Genomic DNA, 19,952 nt, shown 5'->3' with positions numbered 1-19,952 from the left:
ATAAATAGAAGCCAATTTAGAAATTCCTTCTATAGATTTGGAGTGGTCAAAATTTATTGTGCATGTATAAACTATACATTGAATAAATATAAGACGGAAAATGAATTTATTCATCACCATAGATTCAATTCTTCGTTAATTTTATCTTAATTAAACATTAAAATGCAATTATTTTAAATAGTATATGCTGGAAATTTTGCCAAATGTGGATGTTGTAAATCGATCAAGAAATAAATAGTACCGGCAAGACCTATAATAATACATACGTATAATATTAAAAAATACTAACAGTGGGATACATATGATAACTGATAGTAAAATACCTTCAAACAATGAATATGGTCTATCAGGAATCCTAGTCTGATGTGCTTTATAATCCGTACACCACTCTGCAAACCTACAAGCCCTATATAGATGTTTCACATCCTAAAAAGCAATACCAATATTTGACTAGGACTTATTGCAATATTGTTATATTCTTTTATAAATCAAATGTAACCTTAGTCTTTTGGAAGAGGGTCAAGAATGTATATGCATTTCCAGCTGCTCCATGACATATTCCACACCCTTTTTTAAGCAAACCTCTTGCCCAAACTACTTCTCCGCATTGTAAAGCAGTATTTAAATACTGCTCATCCTGATATATCTGCTCAAATAGACATTTAATTAAATACAAGCAACTTAATAAAATCGGAAACAACATCAATTAAATAGTGACCACCTCATAAGCCAAAGTAAATAACATAATCATTCCAGGCGCTCCATGACACCAATGCACCAATTTATCAGTACGACTCCCAATGGAAGATGGACAATTTCCAGAAGGATACCGTAAACTCTGAAGAAAATCCAATGCCGGTTTTATGTCTCTTGTCAATTGACTCTGTGTTAAATACTGCCGTGCCTACGGAATAAATGTGTTTCTGTGTAACCTATATTATTACTTAAGTAAATTACAAAAGTAAAATACCTGTAAGAGCATATATAGTATTCCACCCAAACCATGGGCACCACCAAGGTACTCTGAATCATGCCAGGCATACATGAGAGGTGTCTTATATTTTCTTGAAGCAGAATATACATTTCCAGATTTAATTATGAGTGCAATAACCTGATATAATACTTTGTTTAATAACTAGTATTGTAACAACATTGCCTTTAATCATAGCTTTACTGCTATTGAATACCTGTTTAATAAGCTCATCTTCTATAGGAGGGGGAGATATATTTGAATTTAAAAATAGAAGACAGAATAAGTATCCAGCCCTTCCATAAAGTAATTCATCAGGCAAATCGCTACATTCGTCCAGAACATAAGCAGATACTGATTTCACTCTAAAATAAAAATTCATAGAATAAGTATTATGTTTATAAATAAATGAAACTATGATCTACATACTTTGAAATCATATTAAGTGCTTCTTCTCTATGGCCTTGAGAATGAAGAACTACTGCACTTAAAGCTTGCGGACCAACACTACCAGTTAAGAATGTAACTTCCCTTCTTCCTCTGAATTTACTTACACATATTCTTAACCATTCTGTAGCTTGCTATAATAAAGAATGTGTAACGCATATGTAATTCTCTTAATTACATCCCTTAATTACATCAAAATAATTAATGATACGTACTTCAATATAAGCAGGTTGATTGAAGCATTTCCCATATTGATAATACATGTATGCAATCCCTGCTGTTCCAGTGTATACAGAACAATCATCATTGTACGTCCAATTATGCCTCTTTTCTTTCAATTCGTCCAACAATCTTTTTGTATGCATTCGTAGGGTTTCTTTATAATTTTCATTAACCTAACAAGCATAAATCTCATTCATCGTACATATACGTGAGTTTATAAATAATATATGTAATTACCTCATTTGTAGAAGCATTCACAATGGAATTTGCGGAAGGATTGGGATAATCTTCAAACGGATTGTTATAATGTCGGTTATCATCCATTTTGTCACAAAACAAACGTCTGAATTGTTTAATGGTGTTTAGACGTTTAGTAGATGTTTGTTCTGCCTTGATTTTATGTCTGATAATTGCCTGAAACATGTGTACATACAGTACATTTATTTATATGTAAAATTACATACTACAACACTGGTTAGTATCTTTTGCAATACTAAAAAAAATAAAAATTATAAAATTACCGGCTCAGTCGGCAGAAATGTTACCTATATAGTACGCTCAGCAGTGACTACAAATGCGAAAGACTGGACATGCCTTTGTTTTCGAGGAGTCATGTTTTATGGGGTCCCAGACATCAACCCCTCAGGCCCACGGACCTACATGAAGCTAGCCGAAATATACCCTTATTTTAAATTATCTTATTTTAATACCTGTAATTATCTTCTTAGCTTATTGAATAAACTCCTTAGGAGGACAAACGTGTTGACTTTATTACTTCCGTCTGCACCCTTTATATCTTTGCACTCCTTACATCCCAGCAACCCTTACATCTCAGTATTATTAACATCTATGCGTCCCTTAAATCTCTGCATTCTTTTCATCCATACATTCTTTCCATCCCTACATTCCTTACATCGCTTCATCCCTTACATCCCTACATTCCTTACATCGCTTCATCCCTTACATCCCCACATTCCTGACATCTCTTCATCCCTTACATCCCTGCATTCCTTATATCTCTTCATCCCTTACATCTCTGCATCTCTTACATCTCTTCATCCTTAAATTGAGTTGAAATTTCTGCGGCTATAAGGCCTGAGATTTTATACAAATTTAGTTCCTTTTTTCGCCACCAGATGGCGCTGATTCGACATCGAAATGTTAGTTCGCGTTTTCCCCGCTAGAGGGCCAAAATTGGTGCATGATATAGTTCCTTTTTCCGAAACCAGATGGCGCTGATTCGACGTCGAGAATTTAGTTCACATTTTTGCCGCTAGAGGGCCAAAAATCGAGCAAGATTTAGTTCTTTTTTCGCCGCCGGGGGGCGCTGATTCGACGTCGAAATTTTAGTTCGCATTTTTGCCGCTAAGGGGCGCTGTTTTTTTCAAAATTTTCGCGAAATTCTAAGGAACTAACTTACCTTTACTCGAAGCAGTCTTTATAATATATTTATTATAAGGAATGTAGGGATGAAAAGAATGTAGGGATGGAAAGAATGTAGGGATTTAAGGGATGAAGAGATCTACGGAATGTAGGGATGAAAAGAATGCAGGGATGAAAGGATTGTAGGGATGAAAAGAATGCAGGGATGAAAAGAATGCAGGGATGAAAAGAATGCAGGGATGAAAAAAATGTAGCGATGAAAAGAATCCAGGGATGTAAGGGATGCAGAGATGTAACAGAATGAGGGATGTAAAGGAATTGCATAGGGATTCGATGCTGACACATGGCGGCGGGTCAAAGGACCCTCCTTTCCGCCCTAGTGCAGTCCACCGTGGTGGTTTTAGTGGATAAAAATCCCACACTATCTTCGGCCCCTCCCCTAGGGGGGCTAAGGTGGCCCACGGCGTCCGACACTGTGGTTGTGTCAGGGGATGTCTGGGACCCCAAAATCATGATTCCTGGCGAACAAAGGCTTATCCAGTCTTCTACTATCTGTAGTCACTGGCGATACGACACAAAATACAGAAATTTGCAGGACCTGCTGCCTCTTACCACCTCTTACCTCGTTTGTGGTTTTACATTGAAAACTTTTGTAATTTAGTAAAGTATTTGCTGATATTTGGACCATTTTACATAGTCGTGTATTTTAATATAAAATGGTTAGTTATTTCATACATACCTACAATTGTACATACAATTTTTAATTAATAATTAATGATCAAAGCTACACGTTACAGGATATATTTAAACATGTGACAGCATAACGTCGATGTCATTTCTCCGTTAAAAATGCTAATTTATTAAATATACGTGAATTTTTCAAAATCTGTGCATTTTATTTTCAAAATATTGTTATGATGGAATTTAGTTCATTTTATAATAATTACAATAATTAGCGAAATTATGGTTATCTTATTACGTTTAATTACGTGTTATAATTTCTTAAATAAAATATAATACATATTATTTTATTGTAGAAACCCTTGATGTTACATGGGCACGAACGTGCCATAACACAAATCAAATACAATAGAGAAGGAGACTTATTGTTTTCCTCTAGCAAAGACAAAAAGCCAAATGTTTGGTACTCTTTAAATGGAGAACGGCTTGGAAGTTTTAATGGACACAATGGTTCTGTGTGGTGTATAGATGTCAATTGGGATACAACAAGATTTTTATCCGGAAGTGGTGACAATTCATTAAGAGTTTGGGATTGTGAAACTGGTTTGTATTTTGCTGTTATTGGTTTTGTTAATCTCTAGTCAAAACATGAATACATTTATCTGAATACATAATCTTTGTTATATACCTGTATGTTTATAGGAAAAGAAATAGGTTTACTTGAGACAAACAGTTCAGTGAGGACGTGTAGTTTCAGTTACTCTGCAAACCTTGCTGTTTATTCTACTGATAAAGCTTTAGGGCATCAGTGCGAAATGTTCATCATTGATATAAGAAATGTTGATGCAAAGTTATCGCAAGAAGATGCAATTTCCAGAATTGCAGTCACTGGTCCCAGAATCTCAGCTATTCTATGGGGTGCATTAGACGAAACAATTATCACTGGTCATGAAGATGGTGAAATTGCTCTTTGGGATGTGAGAGTAAGTAATGCACTTGTGCATTCAGGTATAAAATATGCACTGGATATAACTGATCAGGATGTTTCATTTGTTCATAGACAAGAAAGAAATTGTCAAGTGTCAAAGGACACAAATCACAAATAAACGACATGCAGTTCAATAAAGATGGCACCATGTTTGTAACTGCGTCGAAAGATAATACTGCCAAATTATTTGACAGTGATTCATTGATGTTACTAAAAACGTATAAAACGGAAAGGCCTGTGAACTCGGCCACAATTTCACCTATCTATGATCACGTATGTTTTCCGTACACAGAAATGTTTATAAAACATGATTGAATATTTATAAACGTATTTCTTTAGGTGGTTCTTGGAGGAGGTCAGGATGCTATGGATGTCACAACAACGTCTACTCGTCAGGGAAAATTTGATTCCCGATTTTTCCATTTAGTATTCGAAGAAGAATTTGCTCGTTTGAAAGGACATTTCGGTCCAATTAATTCTCTTGCGTTTCACCCTAATGGTCGTAGCATTGTAACGGGTGGGGAAGATGGTTATGTTCGTATTAATACTTTTGATCAATCGTATTTTGACTTTCATTTTGAATATTAATTTTGTCAGATAAAAGTAATAAAATATGTATAAATCAAACGGATTATGTAAATTATTTATTTCCATGAATTTAAATATATATTTTTTATTCGTATAAAAAAGGAACAATAAATGTATTTATGAAAAAACAGTATTATCACTAATGGTATACAGATCAGAATAACAGGTAGTAGGACTATTAATAGAGATTCAAAGATATAACATAAGTTATACTGCATATGGCATACATAATTATCATATATAATATCGTAACACAATGTTGTATATAATATTATACCTTGTACTTAAAGTACATCCTCACCAAATACCGCACCTTTACTTGAGCAACATCATATACAATAAATTCATTGTACAATAGAGCTGATTTTTTAGGAAGTTTAGCAGGTACAGCTGGTCCATATGGAACTTCGACACCATCTTCCATTTTATGAACGACTTCGGGATCAGGCTGTGTCTGGCCACGACCACACGTTGAATGTTTACCTTTGGGTAGTTTCTCAATATAATCTGCATGATATCTTTCATACATATTACCCAATGCTACTTCAGAAAGTAACATTAATCCCGTAGGGTCTCCACTATTTGTACAACAATAATTCGCGGACTTGGTAACCATATCTGCGAAGTATATACCTTTACCGAACATATATCCGGTAACTGGAGCTTCTGGTGGAGCTATTCTTAATCCCTGAGAAAGTATACCAGCAAAGTTAGTTGTTCTAGAACCATGCCATAATAATTTTCTATTATGTAGTTTCTTGAATGGCTTATATCTACTCTCTTCTCCTTGTCTCTTAACAACAAATACGTTTTCAATCACAAGTTCATACTGTGTATGAGTCTTTCCATGAGTATTCTTTACGTATTGATCAATAACTTTGTATTCCTCACTTTCTTTGTCTAATATTTTAATATCAGTATGTAATTGCTCGTAATGAACGTCGAGTGGGTTCTTTGTTGCATCGGTCTTGGTATGCAACAGGGAATAGGCAATTTCCATTTCGAGTAACGCATCTAACATCTCACACTTCACATGAATTTCTTCGATTGTATCCAAGACTTTAGGTCCAGATACTCCAAAATTATGAGGTATTAAATTATAAAATCTATTAGACGCATCGAGTAAAAGAACGGAATCAACTGGTTTGTTTTTTAATAATTCCTGAAGTTCTGTTAGTACCGAATAAGCTTTTTGAATTTGTTTTTTAGTTAACTTTCCAAGCGGCATTTTATCTACGTCAATTTCAAACTCTGCCATTACTTTTTTCATATGTCCTTCGTCGAAAATTAATCTTATTAAATCTTGAACTGGTTTTTCTAAATTACTCTCAATGTCAGAATCTAATAATTTTGTTGTAACTTCGTCTCCGTAATCAACGTCAACGGGATACATTTTATGAGGCACTTTAACAAAATTTTCTCTTTGAGACCAACGGTTTCCAGTTTTTTCTTCGTACAAAAATTCAAACTGTTCTTTGCCATCTTCTAAGTATAAGCTCTCTAATTTGGTACCACCAATAGTTGTTCCTATTCTACCCCAACTTCTAAATAACCAGTATTTATTCTGTTTATCGTGCTTCAAAATCTGTAGCTTGTAAAAACTGTTTTTCTTTGATTGGATGTCTGTATGTACTAACGTAACAGTGTACTTATCTTTACCTTTTTGATATACATGTGCACAATCTTGCAAACCACTATCTGGGTCAACTGTACTACCTTCTTTTATTTGTAGCTTTACTTTACCCGATGCTGATTTTTCAAAAACGCTTTTACCTTTGCTTTTTGCAGCAGACTTTTCTGCCACGGCAAAAATTCTATTAGATAAATTACCACCCCAACTCGAAATAGTCTTTTTCTCAATAAGTGTAATAGCAGGCATTATGTATTCTTTTGCTTCCTCAATAAAATCTTCGGTAATAACTTGAATATTAAAGTTTTTAGCTTCTTCCATCTTTTTGTTCATTTTTTCTATTTCCTGTTGGTTTGATATAATAGCAGCTACATGTTCATGAATTTTTGAAATTACATCCCCTCCCAAAAGCATAATCTCTTTCTTCAAACTGTCTTTATTTCTTTCTGTACGTCCTATAATTACGAACTGCATGTTTTTTAATGGTTTCGGTTTTGCCTCAATTTTAACTCCAGAATCAACATCATCATTTTTCACAGATGTAGATGTTGAAGGTACAGCCAGTTTTATGAGCCTTTTTCTAACTTTACACTTTAAGGATTTCCTGTTAAAATGTTTAAACAATTAGTTTTTCCTTATTATTTAGAGTTTTAAAATAATAATCAAACAAAACACTTACAGTCCTGGGTATGGTTCTTTTAAATTTGCTGGTATAACAAACTTTTTTCTTTTAGGATCTTGTGTTACATATTCACATTTAGTCCATTCTGTTAAATTTCCAGTACATTTATATCCAAACCCAGAGGTATATACAAGTTGCCCATTACATTTTGTGCATGGCTTTAAGGCTCCAAAATAAATTGCATCTGCCAAACGATCTATTATCTGTAAAAAAAAACATTCTCAAATTATTATAAATATTATTTGTTTAAAATTATAAGCTGTATTGCTGATGGTACATACAGCTGGTACACCTTCTGGAATTTCTTGTTCATTTTTCTCAAGCATGGCACTAAGATCTGGCTTTTTTATTGGAGATAGAATGTCTCTAATTTTAAATATTTCAAGGTTCTGTTCTTTCATTTTTTCCTCTTCTTCTGGATCTTCAGTTTCGTTTTTAATTTTCTTAATTGGTATATCATCTGATTTAATTTTTGGCAGGGCATTTTTAACTTTTGTTTGGTCTTCTTTAGAAAAATCTTTTATACCAGGAAGCGCATCACCACTTTCATAAAACTCTAAACTTTCCCTTACTTTTGCAAAGCATTCAAGATGATGCCATCTATCTATACCACCATACCTTTTACCATGTTCACTTTCAAAATCTTTCTTTGATACTCTTATCTCACCTTGTACTATCCTTTCTTCGCATGCTTTACAAGTTGATTTATTTGATTTTGCATATTGAACAAGAAAATCACCTAATGGACCAACATTTTTTGCAGCAGCATTACCACGTTTTTTACCTCTTCCACTTGCAGGTAATGGAAGATTAATTGATTCCTCTAAAAGTAACACTTTATGTAGTTGGATTATTTTATTATATGATATTGAATGCTACTTTTGTCAAAGCACAAACCAATTTTTTTTTCAATCATCTTCTGATCTTCCCATCGAATATTATCAAAATTAGCAATATCTGCAGTACTTTTTGGCCTTTGTTTCATAAAGAAACAATCTGGATGGTACCATCTTGGTATCAGTCCATCATGCATTGGACTCTGAAATTAAAATGTCATTAATAAAAGGTAAAATACTATTAATTTAAACCTATGTAATTTTCAGTTAAATATTACACGAATATGGATGTTAAAAATAATTACGACAGATTGTATTGTAATTAAACATACACCGAATAATTTCTACAAAGAAACATTTTGCGTAATATTTTATCTTATCATATTTTCTACTTTAGATGCATTACTAATTGCATTACGTAACAGTACAAAAACTGAATATTAATCTAAGAGCGAATACAAGTTTTAAAATGTATTGTCATTAGCGATAATGACGCATAAACCAAGTGAAACGTTGCTATTTATGGGGCATGTTGAATGATGCGTACCTGTATTACTACGGCAAGTCTTAACGAATCCTTTGCAATAGAGTTTTTGCAATTTTGACAAGATGCTCGTGCACTTTTTGCATATTCGGCAGAATATGGTAGATCTGCATTCATTGTTCTGTTAACGGTTTTACAATGTCAGTTGCGAGACGTCGTACTATGATGGAAGCCGCGCAACAACCACGAAGCACAGGACAAAATGCGTGTTACCCGCCAAACTAAATTCGTTCTTTTTTTTCGAATAGTACATACAATAATAAATTGAAACATAAGAATAATAGATCTTAAAATTATAAAGCATTGTTACAATTTTATTTACTTATATTTATTTAAAATAAACAATTAAAAATATGTATCAAATAATTTGCCGGCATATAGTTGCCGAATTGACTAATCAGTTTAACCGGAAATAGAATTTAAGTCTAACGGACCTTAAAATTTACCTTATTTAATGTTAACAAATTATGCTTTTACTACTTCTTAATTCATACGCATGTTTTGATTTCAAAATGCATGTTAAAAAATTGAAACGTTTTTTGTCTTTCATGAGTTTATTACTTGATTCATAAGATCATTAAAGACTGTGTTTTTTTTTTGTTGATTAAATTTAATCTTATATTCATATTAAGAGGTAAAATATATGTATATTTATCTCAAGACAGTACAAGCATTGTATTATTAATAATTAATAATCATTATAATAGTTTTATTTTTTCACAGTATTTTATTTTATAAAGTAAATATTTTTACAATTCCATTAAAATTCATTGATTAGTTGGATTTTGTAGACAAAATGATGTGTTATTGCACGTAGTTCGAAGGAGTTCAAGAATAAAGTATTAATTTTAATACAATGTTGGTACACTTTATTTTTATAATCATATAATATTGTACAAATTATTACAGTAAACTATATATTTCTGTAATTATGTCTATGAATGTTTCTCTGTTTTACCAACATGTCTTGCCATAAAAGTGGCTGGCAAGTGATAGAATTAAATAATACAGCCATACAGTGCAAAAATGCACCGTTATTTTCTTTATTGAATATAGTTTTTTTTCTCCTAAAATTATTACCTACAGTAACGTATAAAACTTATTAAGAAAAAATCGAAATTATTAAATTAAACCTGTTACTTTTTCAACTATCTACATATTAATATAAGCCTATTATTGATCCATAGTGCATACAAGAACATAATTAACTGTCCTTCTTTATACCACACTATCGCTATACTAGAATAATTTTACATATTTATATATATAATATTTCTTGTTAGATATTATATATATACATACATAAATATATATATATTTATTTAAATATCGCGATGTGTGCTAGTAAGTTCGGTATTCCATGATAAATTCATCGTTTTAACAGAAAAAATGTATACACATGTGTGTGCCATCCTATTTTATTGATATAATCCTTTATATTATACTCTATGTTAATGTACATTTTTCTTTATATTAAGAGCACGAAAATAAAACTTAATTGTCTTATTATAATGTTTGCGACGAAAGATTTCAACTTATAGCAGTAATACAATTTACAACTTTGAAAAAGTTTCTGATGTCACAACTTATTTCATACACATAACTTCAGTAAATATTACAAGTTTAAGCAGTGAATTATAAGTTTCATATTCGTCGCTTAAAAATACGATGGCGAAATTAGAAAAAAAAAAAAAAGAGAAGTATACATGTGATAGAAAAAAGTGAGAAAAAATTCTTGATACCTATTACATACCAAAAAACATCGCGAGACAGTCTAGGGCACTCTCGTTAATTAGTATTATTTGTTACTTGGTATATTCAGAAATTGCTTCGCAACGCGCAGACACATCGAATATATGGATAGTGAGGACAGTTTTTGCCCTACTTAGTTGTATTAGCGTTAATAACAAAATAGAATTAATTCAAATATATTTGTTTTAGAAAATGAATTTATATTATAGTGAATTTACTATTTAAGAGTGATTTCGCAATATGACATGTGAGTTTCGCATAAAATGTAAATATACTTTATATTTGTAGGTTTTCATAGGCATGTAGGTCAGGAATATGCAGCTCTAGGATTAACCAAGGAATTAGACTGAAGGCCACCCTTTAATATTTTTACAGTCTATTTTATCTATGTCTGATAACAACAATAAAAATTCTTAAATAAATATATCGGTATAATCATTGATGGAATATTGTTACGCAATCAACTAGTTTTTTTTTGCCAAGAGTTGTAAGATTTATGTGTTGTAATTGCGTCTTAAGCATAATATGCATACACATGTACACGGCACGTCAGTCATTGTATAATACAACGACCATATGGAGTACCACAAAATTACGTGAAATTCAGTAAGACAAGACACATGTATCACTCGGCTGATCATTGCTATTTTCCTCTGCCTTGAGATGTACCCGATCTGGTTGTAGGTTTTGCTGGTTGTGGAATAATTGTAATTTCATCATTTATCTTCAACGGTTTCAGAAGGGAATCATTGGATCTGGACGATGGAGACGAAGGTGTATTCTTCTTATCCATCACTCTTTTAGCAACGACACTATGTGCCGAATAAACATGGTTTTCAAATTGCTTATACATTCCAAATGTGGCAGTGCAAACTGTACATTTATAAGATAGATGCGCTGGTTTTAGTGTCATTCCGTGATCTCGCGCGACATGATTTAGTAATTTCCACTGATATACCTAAAAATCAAGATCCACAACCCTCAAGTATCACTCTGTTTATACTTATAATTCCCAACGTGTCATATGTATTATAACAACATATATTACACAAAATAAAGAAAATAAACTTACTCTGCCGCAAGCGGGACAGCGACCTGCATCTTTTCCTTTGTTTGCTGCTTCTTGCATACTAGATGTAACCAATCCATGAGATCCAAGTAAATGTCTTTCTAGACCCTATCACAGAAACAACACATCATTATAACATTTATACAACAAACAATCGAACAGAAAGTTATACAGAAAAAAATGAAACAAAAAAAGAATTACCATTAAGACACGACTTTGAATATATTTATACTCTTGACAACAAATTTTATGGAAAAAAAGATATGCTTGTTTAGAACTATTATTTTATATATATTTTTATTAGTGTACGATAATACATATTCATTACTTAAAAATAGTATATGTACCTGATCTGTGAAAAACCGAAACTGACATTTTTGGCAATTCAGTGGAGGTCTATTATAAATCATCTTTGGATGTATTTTTACTTTGTGGATCCATTGCATATGATTACGTAGTTGTTCTAAATCCTGGAAAAAATATACTTTTATATTACAGATAAAAGATATAAATTACAAGTTACAATGGTTTTTCTTAAATAAGATACATAATTTACCTTAATATAACCATCGCAGATCTCGCATATAACAAATGTAGTTTTTCCCCCAGACTTCGACGAAGTTCCTGAACCAGGAACGGAGGTTTGAGATGTTGTACGCGGTAATGGAGTAATAGATATACTTGGCTGACTTAACAACTTTGCTGTGGGATTCTTGGGACTTGTTGTATTCTGAAAAATATAAAGTAAAATCGTATTAATATATTAATTAAATAACATGTACATCAAAGATACTAAACACTCTATTATTTGATAAACAAATGTTTGAAATCATATTAAAAATTATCCATTTAAATGATTATACAATACGTATATAAATAGTTTTTTAAAAATAATTTTGCTAAACATTTGGATATATATATATATAGATGAGTAATTTCAAACCTTTTATATTTAGTATAAACTTAAATACTAGTCATTAACTTTAATCTTACATAGATAAGAACAATTGTTGTTTTAATAATAAAATTAGGCACAGACTTACACAATACAAATTATTATAAGGAACAAAATGTATTACTGAAATTAATAGTTACAGAACTAGTTGCACTGCACACTAATGATATGTTTAATTATAATCTTAAACATATTGTTAAATCCTATAAGCGATTGTGTATAGCTTGAATTATGATAAAGTTTAAGGAACTGGTTATAAAAGCCTTTTACACCTATAGAACACATCATCCATGCGATCAGAAATTTTATGTAAAATCAATTTAAACTTCCTGGTAGATTCCAACATTTATTTACCTGTGATGAGGACAATCTAGAGAGAGAGTCGATTACGTTGGGTACAAGTGCAATGGGTGTGGGTTGACCGGAACTGCCGCCGCTACTGCTACTCACTCCCGAGACAGCCGACATGACAGTCCCAGAGCCACCCACCACCTGCCACCACCCATATATTTTTTTACTAATTCTTACATTTTTATTTATTTTAATTTGTAAATCCGTATTTTTTATCTATATACTTATTAATACTGATAAAAATGAAGAATACAAAATACTTAAAATTAACTAAATAAAATAGGTATACAATTTAGATTAGTATTTTCTCAAAGAGAATAGTAACTAAGCCTTCTTTTTTTCGTTTAAAATGTACAATTTTTTACAATAATTTGGCACAATAACAAATAATACTCCTTTTCATACATTTCTTTATATTAGTACACCTACAAACGATTTCAAAGAATACACTACGCATATCATATGTGTGCTTATACAATTACAATTCAAACATATTACTTGTGGGGCATGACTTTACACGATTATCATTGCCCTAAATGCCAATAAATTTGCAGAAAAATTACGATACTCAAAAAACACTGAACATGTATAATTTTTCTACTATTAAAATATTTTGATATTTTTTTCTATTAATTTTCACAAAAATAAATGTAACAGTGAAAAAAAGTATTACCTGAAATATTTGGTTGCTACCAAATTGGTATGAAGTAGGGACTAATAGACCAGAAGATGTTGGACGATACATCATTCCTGCAACATTATCTGAAACGATACAGCGTATTATATAATCGGACTTAAGAAACGAATATACGTGAATTTAGTATTTTATTAATTTTTCAGTAGCAAAAGCTTTACCTTGTCTCATCGTCGTACCACCCGGCCGTAACGTTTTTAAATCTGGATATCTTGGCTGCATAGGTGCTCGTCCTCTTCCACGTCCTGTGATAGGGGCAGGAAGTAATTTTGGTAAAAGTGGTTGTGGCCCTTTACCACTCATTGCCATTGCAAGGGCACTCGGGTTAGTAGGTCCAACAGGCCTCGTTCTATTTAATCTTGGAATCTTTGCTGGAGGTTCCCAATCGGCAGCTGGTTCCAAGTTCTTTTCTGGTCTGAATTTTTTAGTACAAGCAAGTATATGTCGTGTTAATTTGCCTTTTTGATTATCCTCAAATGGACAATTAGGACATTGATGAAAAGCTGGACCACGTTCCAACCTTCCGCGAGTATTATGTTCTGCTTCCATATGGAATAATATATCGTGAGGGCTACGCACTTCGACTGGACAGAAGTTACACTTGTAGACGTAATTGCGCATATGCGGTGTTTCTAAATGATGTTGCATGACTAAGGTCGATTCTGTTTTAAAACTACAGAATTCACATTTTTTCAGTTCTAAGTGGAATGGTTCATTATTTTCTTTACTAAATTCTAGGTTTTTAATGAGTGAATTTATAGCTAACTGAGTTTCAGCCGATGTGCTACCTTTGCCTTGTTTACGCTTTTGAGTCCGTAAAAGATCGGTTTGCACGTATTCCTGAACAAGATTCACTCCAATTTGCATGAAAAATTTTCCCAATGGTAAATCAAAATAAGTCAATACTTTATTCCTATCGTCTTGCCTTATGTCTTGTTTGTCACTTATATTACTAAATCCAGATTCGGTTAAATCTAACGAATTATCACCTTTGTCCTCCCCATCTTTGCTTTTAGAATTTCCTTCGTTTTCACTTTCTTCATCTTTGTCTTTATTTTTCTGACTTATATCCGACGAGTCATCGTCACATTCTTCTTTATTCTCTTCCATGATTCTATTATTTCTTTCTTCCTTCTCCTTTTCTTCTAAGCATTTTTCTAGTTTTGTGACAAATTCTTTTAATGGTTTAAGAGGTGGTTTTTCATATACATATGGTACTATAAAAGATGGTGCTTCTACTACAAACATATCATCAGTCAATGTTGGTAATATCGGAGGTGTTACTGTAGGTGTTACAGTAGTCATACTGCTTGTTTTAGGACTTAACTGTGCAGATTTTGATGTCATGGGCACAGGTGTAATTGTTGTTCTCATATTAGGATACATTGTTTGCGTTGTCATACCCATTGGAACCACAGAAAATGAACTAGTACTGGAGGCAGTATGATGAGGCTTACTGCTACTTACAGGAACACCACCACGCCCAGAAAGAATGGAATTTGTGTCTATGATAACTAAAGTAGGTTCTTTTTTTCCTCCTTTCACGGATTTACTACCAGCTGCAATCTCTACTAACCGTTTAGTATCATTAACCACAATAGTAGTTTTACTGTTTTTAATTGGTGATTTCAGTTTAGAATTCTCTTTATCCTTACTATCGATACCAGCCAAAGGATCTTCTGGCTTAATTTCCTCTATATCCGAACCATCATCATCTACATCTTCTTCTATTTCTTTTTCTATATAACTTGTCCTTTTTATATTACGCGAACTTCTTCTCGGTGTAATGCTACCAAGATCTATTTGTTTCCTTGGCTTTCTCTGCTTTGTAGGATCTTTATTAGTACGTTCTGACGAAGAATTATGACCATTCTTTGCACTATCCGTTATCTCTTCGATATCAGGACTACCACAACTTCCATTTTCTTCACAGATTTTCACATCAGATGTATCTAGACTACTGTCAGCAATTTCATTACTGTCATTAATCTGTATATCACTACTGCTCGATAAATTTTGAATATCCTTAACAGCAGAATTTTTCATAGTGAACACATCATCATTATCGGAGTGTATTTCTGTTACGCTTTCATCAAGACATTCAACATCTGAGTTATTACTTTGTTCGTCAACTTCCATAGCCTCACAAGATGTGTTTTTACACTTATCTTCAGTCTTAGACACTTCACTAAAATTGTCCGTCTCACTGACACCCTCAGATGATTTAGATGTTTTTGAGTCATTTTCTGACTCTGACATTTCACCCCTGTTGCTTCTACTTTCAGCTATCCCATTTTGTTCACTATCTTCAGATTCTAAATCCCTTTCTTCGATGTCAACATCCATTTTGTGTTCATCTTCGTCATCTTCTTTTCCATTTGCCTCCCTATTCCCCTTTACTGCACTGTTAATTTCTTTAGACACAAATTTAGATGCATTAATATTTGCATCATCAAATTCTTCTCTGTCATTATAATTTCCATTAACACCGTTTGGAATCACATCTGAAAAATGTAAAAAAATATTTTCATAAAGATATTATTTAAAATGTATTATTAAATTATGAAACATAAGATAACAAAGATAAAATCATAAAACTGAAAGATTCAAAACTGATAAATAAAGTACTGGTAATATCTTACATAATCTACTTTTAGAATATTAATCACATTATTGAATGATAGCTTAATAAAGTATGTACTTGTGGTGTTATATCTTATACATGTACATATGTAATTATCTATATATTAATGACAATTATACATTAATAGTACATGGTTCAAAAATAAGATGTTGAATATATATTTACAAAGGTTTGTTACAAAATAAGAATCATTTATACATAATTTAAACAAGCCATGTTTTCTTCAAAATGTACATACACATTTGATTGAGCGTTATAAAATACAATACAGTACACTATTAAAGTAAAACTGCAATAACAGTATTATTGTTCAATAACAACTTATGATAGCATAAACACTTAAGATGTATTGGACGAATGAGATGAGTTGCTTTGATCATTTAAAGCAAAGGAGTATAAACTATACCTTTGAGAACCTTATCAGGACTGGCCTGAGATGAGTCCTTAACAGGGGGTTCTTCCAACGTGCCTTCCATGGGGCCAGCACTGTTTAGTTGATCTAAACAATTAATAAGAACACAGGAATAAGCGGTTCGTGGCGACGACGCGTTTCATTACATCGACGACGTGAACGCGAGGGCGGGTAGAGGGAGGGAATTTTTAGCGGGGCCGAATTTTTCAAAATGGCGCTGCGAATTCCGTACTCCTATTTCCTTGTTCCCATAACCAACAAAGTTCGTGGTACGTTGATTTCCAGCCGACGCGTTGTCGAAATGCGTCAAATTGGTCCGAATGCTCTTGGCACGCACAGTTACAGAATTAATTAAGGGACAGGGAGTCACCCGTGGATAGAAATGATCGAACGAGTAAAGTCCTGTGAAGTAGCTTGAATGGTTAGCGTCTCTCAGTCAGTCACCTGCACTCGCCAGCCACCGCGTCCGAGCGCCAGCCAGCCAGTCAGCCCTCCGCCGTACCTCTCCTCTCAACCTTCACAACCTACCAAACTACATCTATACCTACAACTTACACATTGAACTTTTGCCTTTCATACACGATACATACACGTATTAATACGCATACAATCAACACACACACGTCCTATCAACTTACTATCCATGGGTGTACGCGCGAGCGCACAACCTTCCGAACTCTATACTACATGCCGGACAACACACTAACCACCTACAGAACAACCCTATGACCTACCGAATCCGATCATGATACACTGATCTCCCACGACGATACTGCACTTAAACGGCTTTTTCGTACAAATATTCAATCGTTTTTGTCTGTACAACAACAGAAACCAAAAACCGATAAACATTGTAATACCGATTGATGTACGTGACGAAGAAGGAACTAGATAAACGCGGACCATTTTGTCAGATTATCTATAGAAATCTGATCCACCCGAACACAGTATTCTTATCCAAGGTTCTACGAGAATTTTTCGTAATAACCATTTGGTCTCTTATCAAAGACAATTCGAATGTTTGTGTGAAAACAGGTGTGAAATCGATGAAAATGAAAATACAGATAAAATCTCTGTATAAATCTGGAGGGCATAGTATTCTTACTGAAGATGCTGAGCATACTTTAACCTACAGCAATGTTTAGCTTTATCCAGCGTGTATCTAGGTTCGAAATAATGGTAACAATGTTTGGAAGTTGGAAAACATGAAAGAGAATTCAAGGCACTGTTGACTTCAGATAAAAGGAATCCCATTCAGTATGCTCGTTCCGAGGCATGTCTCGTGCTACTTAACTCCCTATCCACGAATCCCGGCAGTTCTATGAGGTAATGGAACGCGTACGAACTCCATCCGTATCCTGTCACTAGGCACAAGTATACGCACCTGACCGCTTGCTGTCCTAAACGATTTTCTGATACCGCGACATTTTCACAACCTGCAATCTTCAGCGGTGGCGGTGGAGCTACGAATCGTCCTTATATGCACGGTACACGATTTATTCACAAACCTGTAAATAGTGAACATTCATCGCTGAAAATTAGGCACCAGAGGGCAGGCGCTACGTTGGAAACGTTAAAAAGTTATACCCAGGGCCGTCATAAAATCGTGGGTTCTTTTCATGAGGGTTAAGTAGAGTAAAATAGAAAAAAAAGAGGTCACAAAACGGAAGAAAAGCTATCTCCATAATCTTTCTACTTCATCTTCTCGCTATTCAACTGTTACAGTTTTAGCATCATTTCTATATTTAAATTCTTATAAAAATTACTTTATAATTAACATTCCTTACTATTTTTACAAAAATAAATACAACGTAGTAATAGCATTTAGTATCGCTGATATTGAATCTTTAGTATTTTTCTTATTAAAAAAGCGTAGCATATAAGACTTGCTAATAAGTTTTCAAAAATGCATTTTTTCCTTTTCTTTTTAATATTGTTATTATATTCAAATAGAGAAACACATTACATATAAAACATGGCCGAACAACTAAGTGTAAAAACATTAGCACATTCTATTTAAAAGAATAAGAATAACTCGAATGTAATTTCTGTAATTTATATGTAAAACTTTTCTTAGAACTGTATTCTTTATTTGCTGACCACACGCTTAAGTAGGCGAAATTATGATGCAAGATAACTCGATAACCAAACGGTATACTTTAATATAAATTTCAAATTAAAATAAATTGTAAACGATGAAATCCAATTATAACATCGAATGTAACAAAAATAATAATAATGAATTCAATTTATAACGAGGAATTTTCAATGTGTGCTTATTCGAGTAATTTACATAATTTGTAGGTGTAAAATTTAATTACGCTACAGTTTGTTTTAATAATCATCAATATATCATGAATGAGTCACCTAACCACGGCAATAGTAATCTATTTTATCTAAACATTATCAATAGATATACAAACATAATGTTTGAAGCAAATTTCATAAACATTTAAGAAGACAACGGGAGTTAAAGTATAGGGAAGGCGCAAGGGATTGAGAGGACTGTCACGGCCCTGGTTATATTGTGTTATTTGGTATCACAACTGTACAAATTGTAAAATTCAACAAATCAATTCCAAGTCCCCTGGCATGTTTTTATAAAGTATATTATTCTCTACGATCGAAAACTAAACCAGTGGTATCTACTAGATTTATTAAAATTTAGAAAGCTGCCGCCATTTCTTCATAAGGGCTGGCTTAACTGTCGAACAGCTGCCGTGGTGGTCGCTAGCCGATCGCGATTATCCCCCCAAACGAGGACCAATAATCGAAACACACACACATCGCAAATGCCGCGCTATTTAAATTCACTGACCGTTCGAAGCACTGATAAATATTCGACAACACACGCGACTCCTTCGGCACTTGATATACACCGTTTTTATATCAAAATTATTCACACATACTTTGTGTTTATTTGGGTTCGACGTCACGGATCCTCCTTACCTTCGTCGTCGAAAACTGCCAAGATGGCGACAATAATCACGTGACCGCAAATTTTATGACGTACGAGTAATGTTAAAGGGACTAAACGACCAGTAGCGTTTGTTATATATAATCACGTGACCAGGTACACGTGCACATCCAATGAGAGTCTCTCC

At 33.2% G+C, this 19,952-nt stretch overlaps 4 protein-coding genes across 18 annotated transcripts; 1 reads left to right on the top strand and 3 right to left on the bottom strand.

Annotated features, from left to right (window-relative positions):
* Positions 1 to 87: 87 nt before the first annotated feature.
* Positions 88 to 2,300, bottom strand: LOC114872298 (lanC-like protein 2). Of its 4 annotated transcripts, none has more exons than XM_029179382.2 (10): positions 2,161 to 2,300; positions 1,877 to 2,053; positions 1,633 to 1,793; positions 1,400 to 1,551; positions 1,188 to 1,335; positions 971 to 1,111; positions 722 to 904; positions 500 to 646; positions 324 to 426; positions 88 to 250 (listed from the first exon to the last, which is right to left on the bottom strand). In XM_029179382.2, the coding sequence occupies exons 3-10, from the start codon at positions 1,780 to 1,782 to the stop codon at positions 174 to 176; spliced, it is 1,101 nt and encodes a 366-aa protein (XP_029035215.1). In that variant the 5' UTR covers positions 1,783 to 1,793; positions 1,877 to 2,053; positions 2,161 to 2,300; the 3' UTR covers positions 88 to 173. The 4 variants fall into 4 exon arrangements, with proteins under 4 accessions (XP_029035215.1, XP_029035213.1, XP_029035214.1 ...); XM_029179380.2 differs by having other exon boundaries at positions 1,633 to 1,812; positions 2,161 to 2,299; XM_029179381.2 differs by having other exon boundaries at positions 1,633 to 1,812; positions 2,185 to 2,299.
* Positions 2,301 to 3,586: 1,286 nt separating this feature from the next.
* On the top strand, positions 3,587 to 5,318 carry LOC114872350 (eukaryotic translation initiation factor 3 subunit I). The gene is made up of 5 exons (XM_029179452.2): positions 3,587 to 3,741; positions 4,060 to 4,306; positions 4,406 to 4,686; positions 4,764 to 4,964; positions 5,031 to 5,318. The coding sequence occupies exons 1-5, from the start codon at positions 3,739 to 3,741 to the stop codon at positions 5,277 to 5,279; spliced, it is 981 nt and encodes a 326-aa protein (XP_029035285.1). The 5' UTR covers positions 3,587 to 3,738; the 3' UTR covers positions 5,280 to 5,318.
* Positions 5,319 to 5,320: 2 nt separating this feature from the next.
* LOC114872349 (poly [ADP-ribose] polymerase) lies at positions 5,321 to 9,195 on the bottom strand. Of its 3 annotated transcripts, none has more exons than XM_029179449.2 (5): positions 8,975 to 9,195; positions 8,489 to 8,630; positions 7,873 to 8,414; positions 7,589 to 7,794; positions 5,321 to 7,513 (listed from the first exon to the last, which is right to left on the bottom strand). In XM_029179449.2, exons 1-5 carry the CDS (start codon positions 9,086 to 9,088, stop codon positions 5,551 to 5,553), a joined length of 2,967 nt encoding a protein of 988 aa, XP_029035282.1. In that variant the 5' UTR covers positions 9,089 to 9,195; the 3' UTR covers positions 5,321 to 5,550. The 3 variants fall into 3 exon arrangements, with proteins under 3 accessions (XP_029035282.1, XP_029035284.1, XP_029035283.1); XM_029179451.2 differs by lacking the exon at positions 8,975 to 9,195 and adding an exon at positions 8,760 to 8,849; XM_029179450.2 differs by lacking the exon at positions 8,975 to 9,195 and adding an exon at positions 8,708 to 8,790.
* A 622-nt stretch (positions 9,196 to 9,817) lies between these two features.
* LOC114872367 lies at positions 9,818 to 19,912 on the bottom strand. Of its 10 annotated transcripts, none has more exons than XM_029179483.2 (10): positions 19,667 to 19,912; positions 18,233 to 18,356; positions 16,843 to 16,935; positions 13,954 to 16,296; positions 13,772 to 13,860; positions 13,102 to 13,239; positions 12,349 to 12,522; positions 12,140 to 12,262; positions 11,796 to 11,900; positions 9,818 to 11,681 (listed from the first exon to the last, which is right to left on the bottom strand). In XM_029179483.2, exons 3-10 carry the CDS (start codon positions 16,910 to 16,912, stop codon positions 11,367 to 11,369), a joined length of 3,357 nt encoding a protein of 1,118 aa, XP_029035316.1. In that variant the 5' UTR covers positions 16,913 to 16,935; positions 18,233 to 18,356; positions 19,667 to 19,912; the 3' UTR covers positions 9,818 to 11,366. The 10 variants fall into 10 exon arrangements, with proteins under 10 accessions (XP_029035316.1, XP_029035318.1, XP_029035321.1 ...); XM_029179485.2 differs by having other exon boundaries at positions 19,758 to 19,912; XM_029179488.2 differs by having other exon boundaries at positions 19,798 to 19,912.
* Positions 19,913 to 19,952: the final 40 nt, after the last annotated feature.

The sequence above is a fragment of the Osmia bicornis genome, chromosome 5 (assembly GCF_907164935.1).
Source record: "Osmia bicornis bicornis chromosome 5, iOsmBic2.1, whole genome shotgun sequence".
NCBI classification, from domain to species: domain Eukaryota; kingdom Metazoa; phylum Arthropoda; class Insecta; order Hymenoptera; family Megachilidae; genus Osmia; species Osmia bicornis.
Note: the sequence above shows the minus strand (reverse complement) of the source record. Positions and strands in the feature narration are given on the sequence as shown.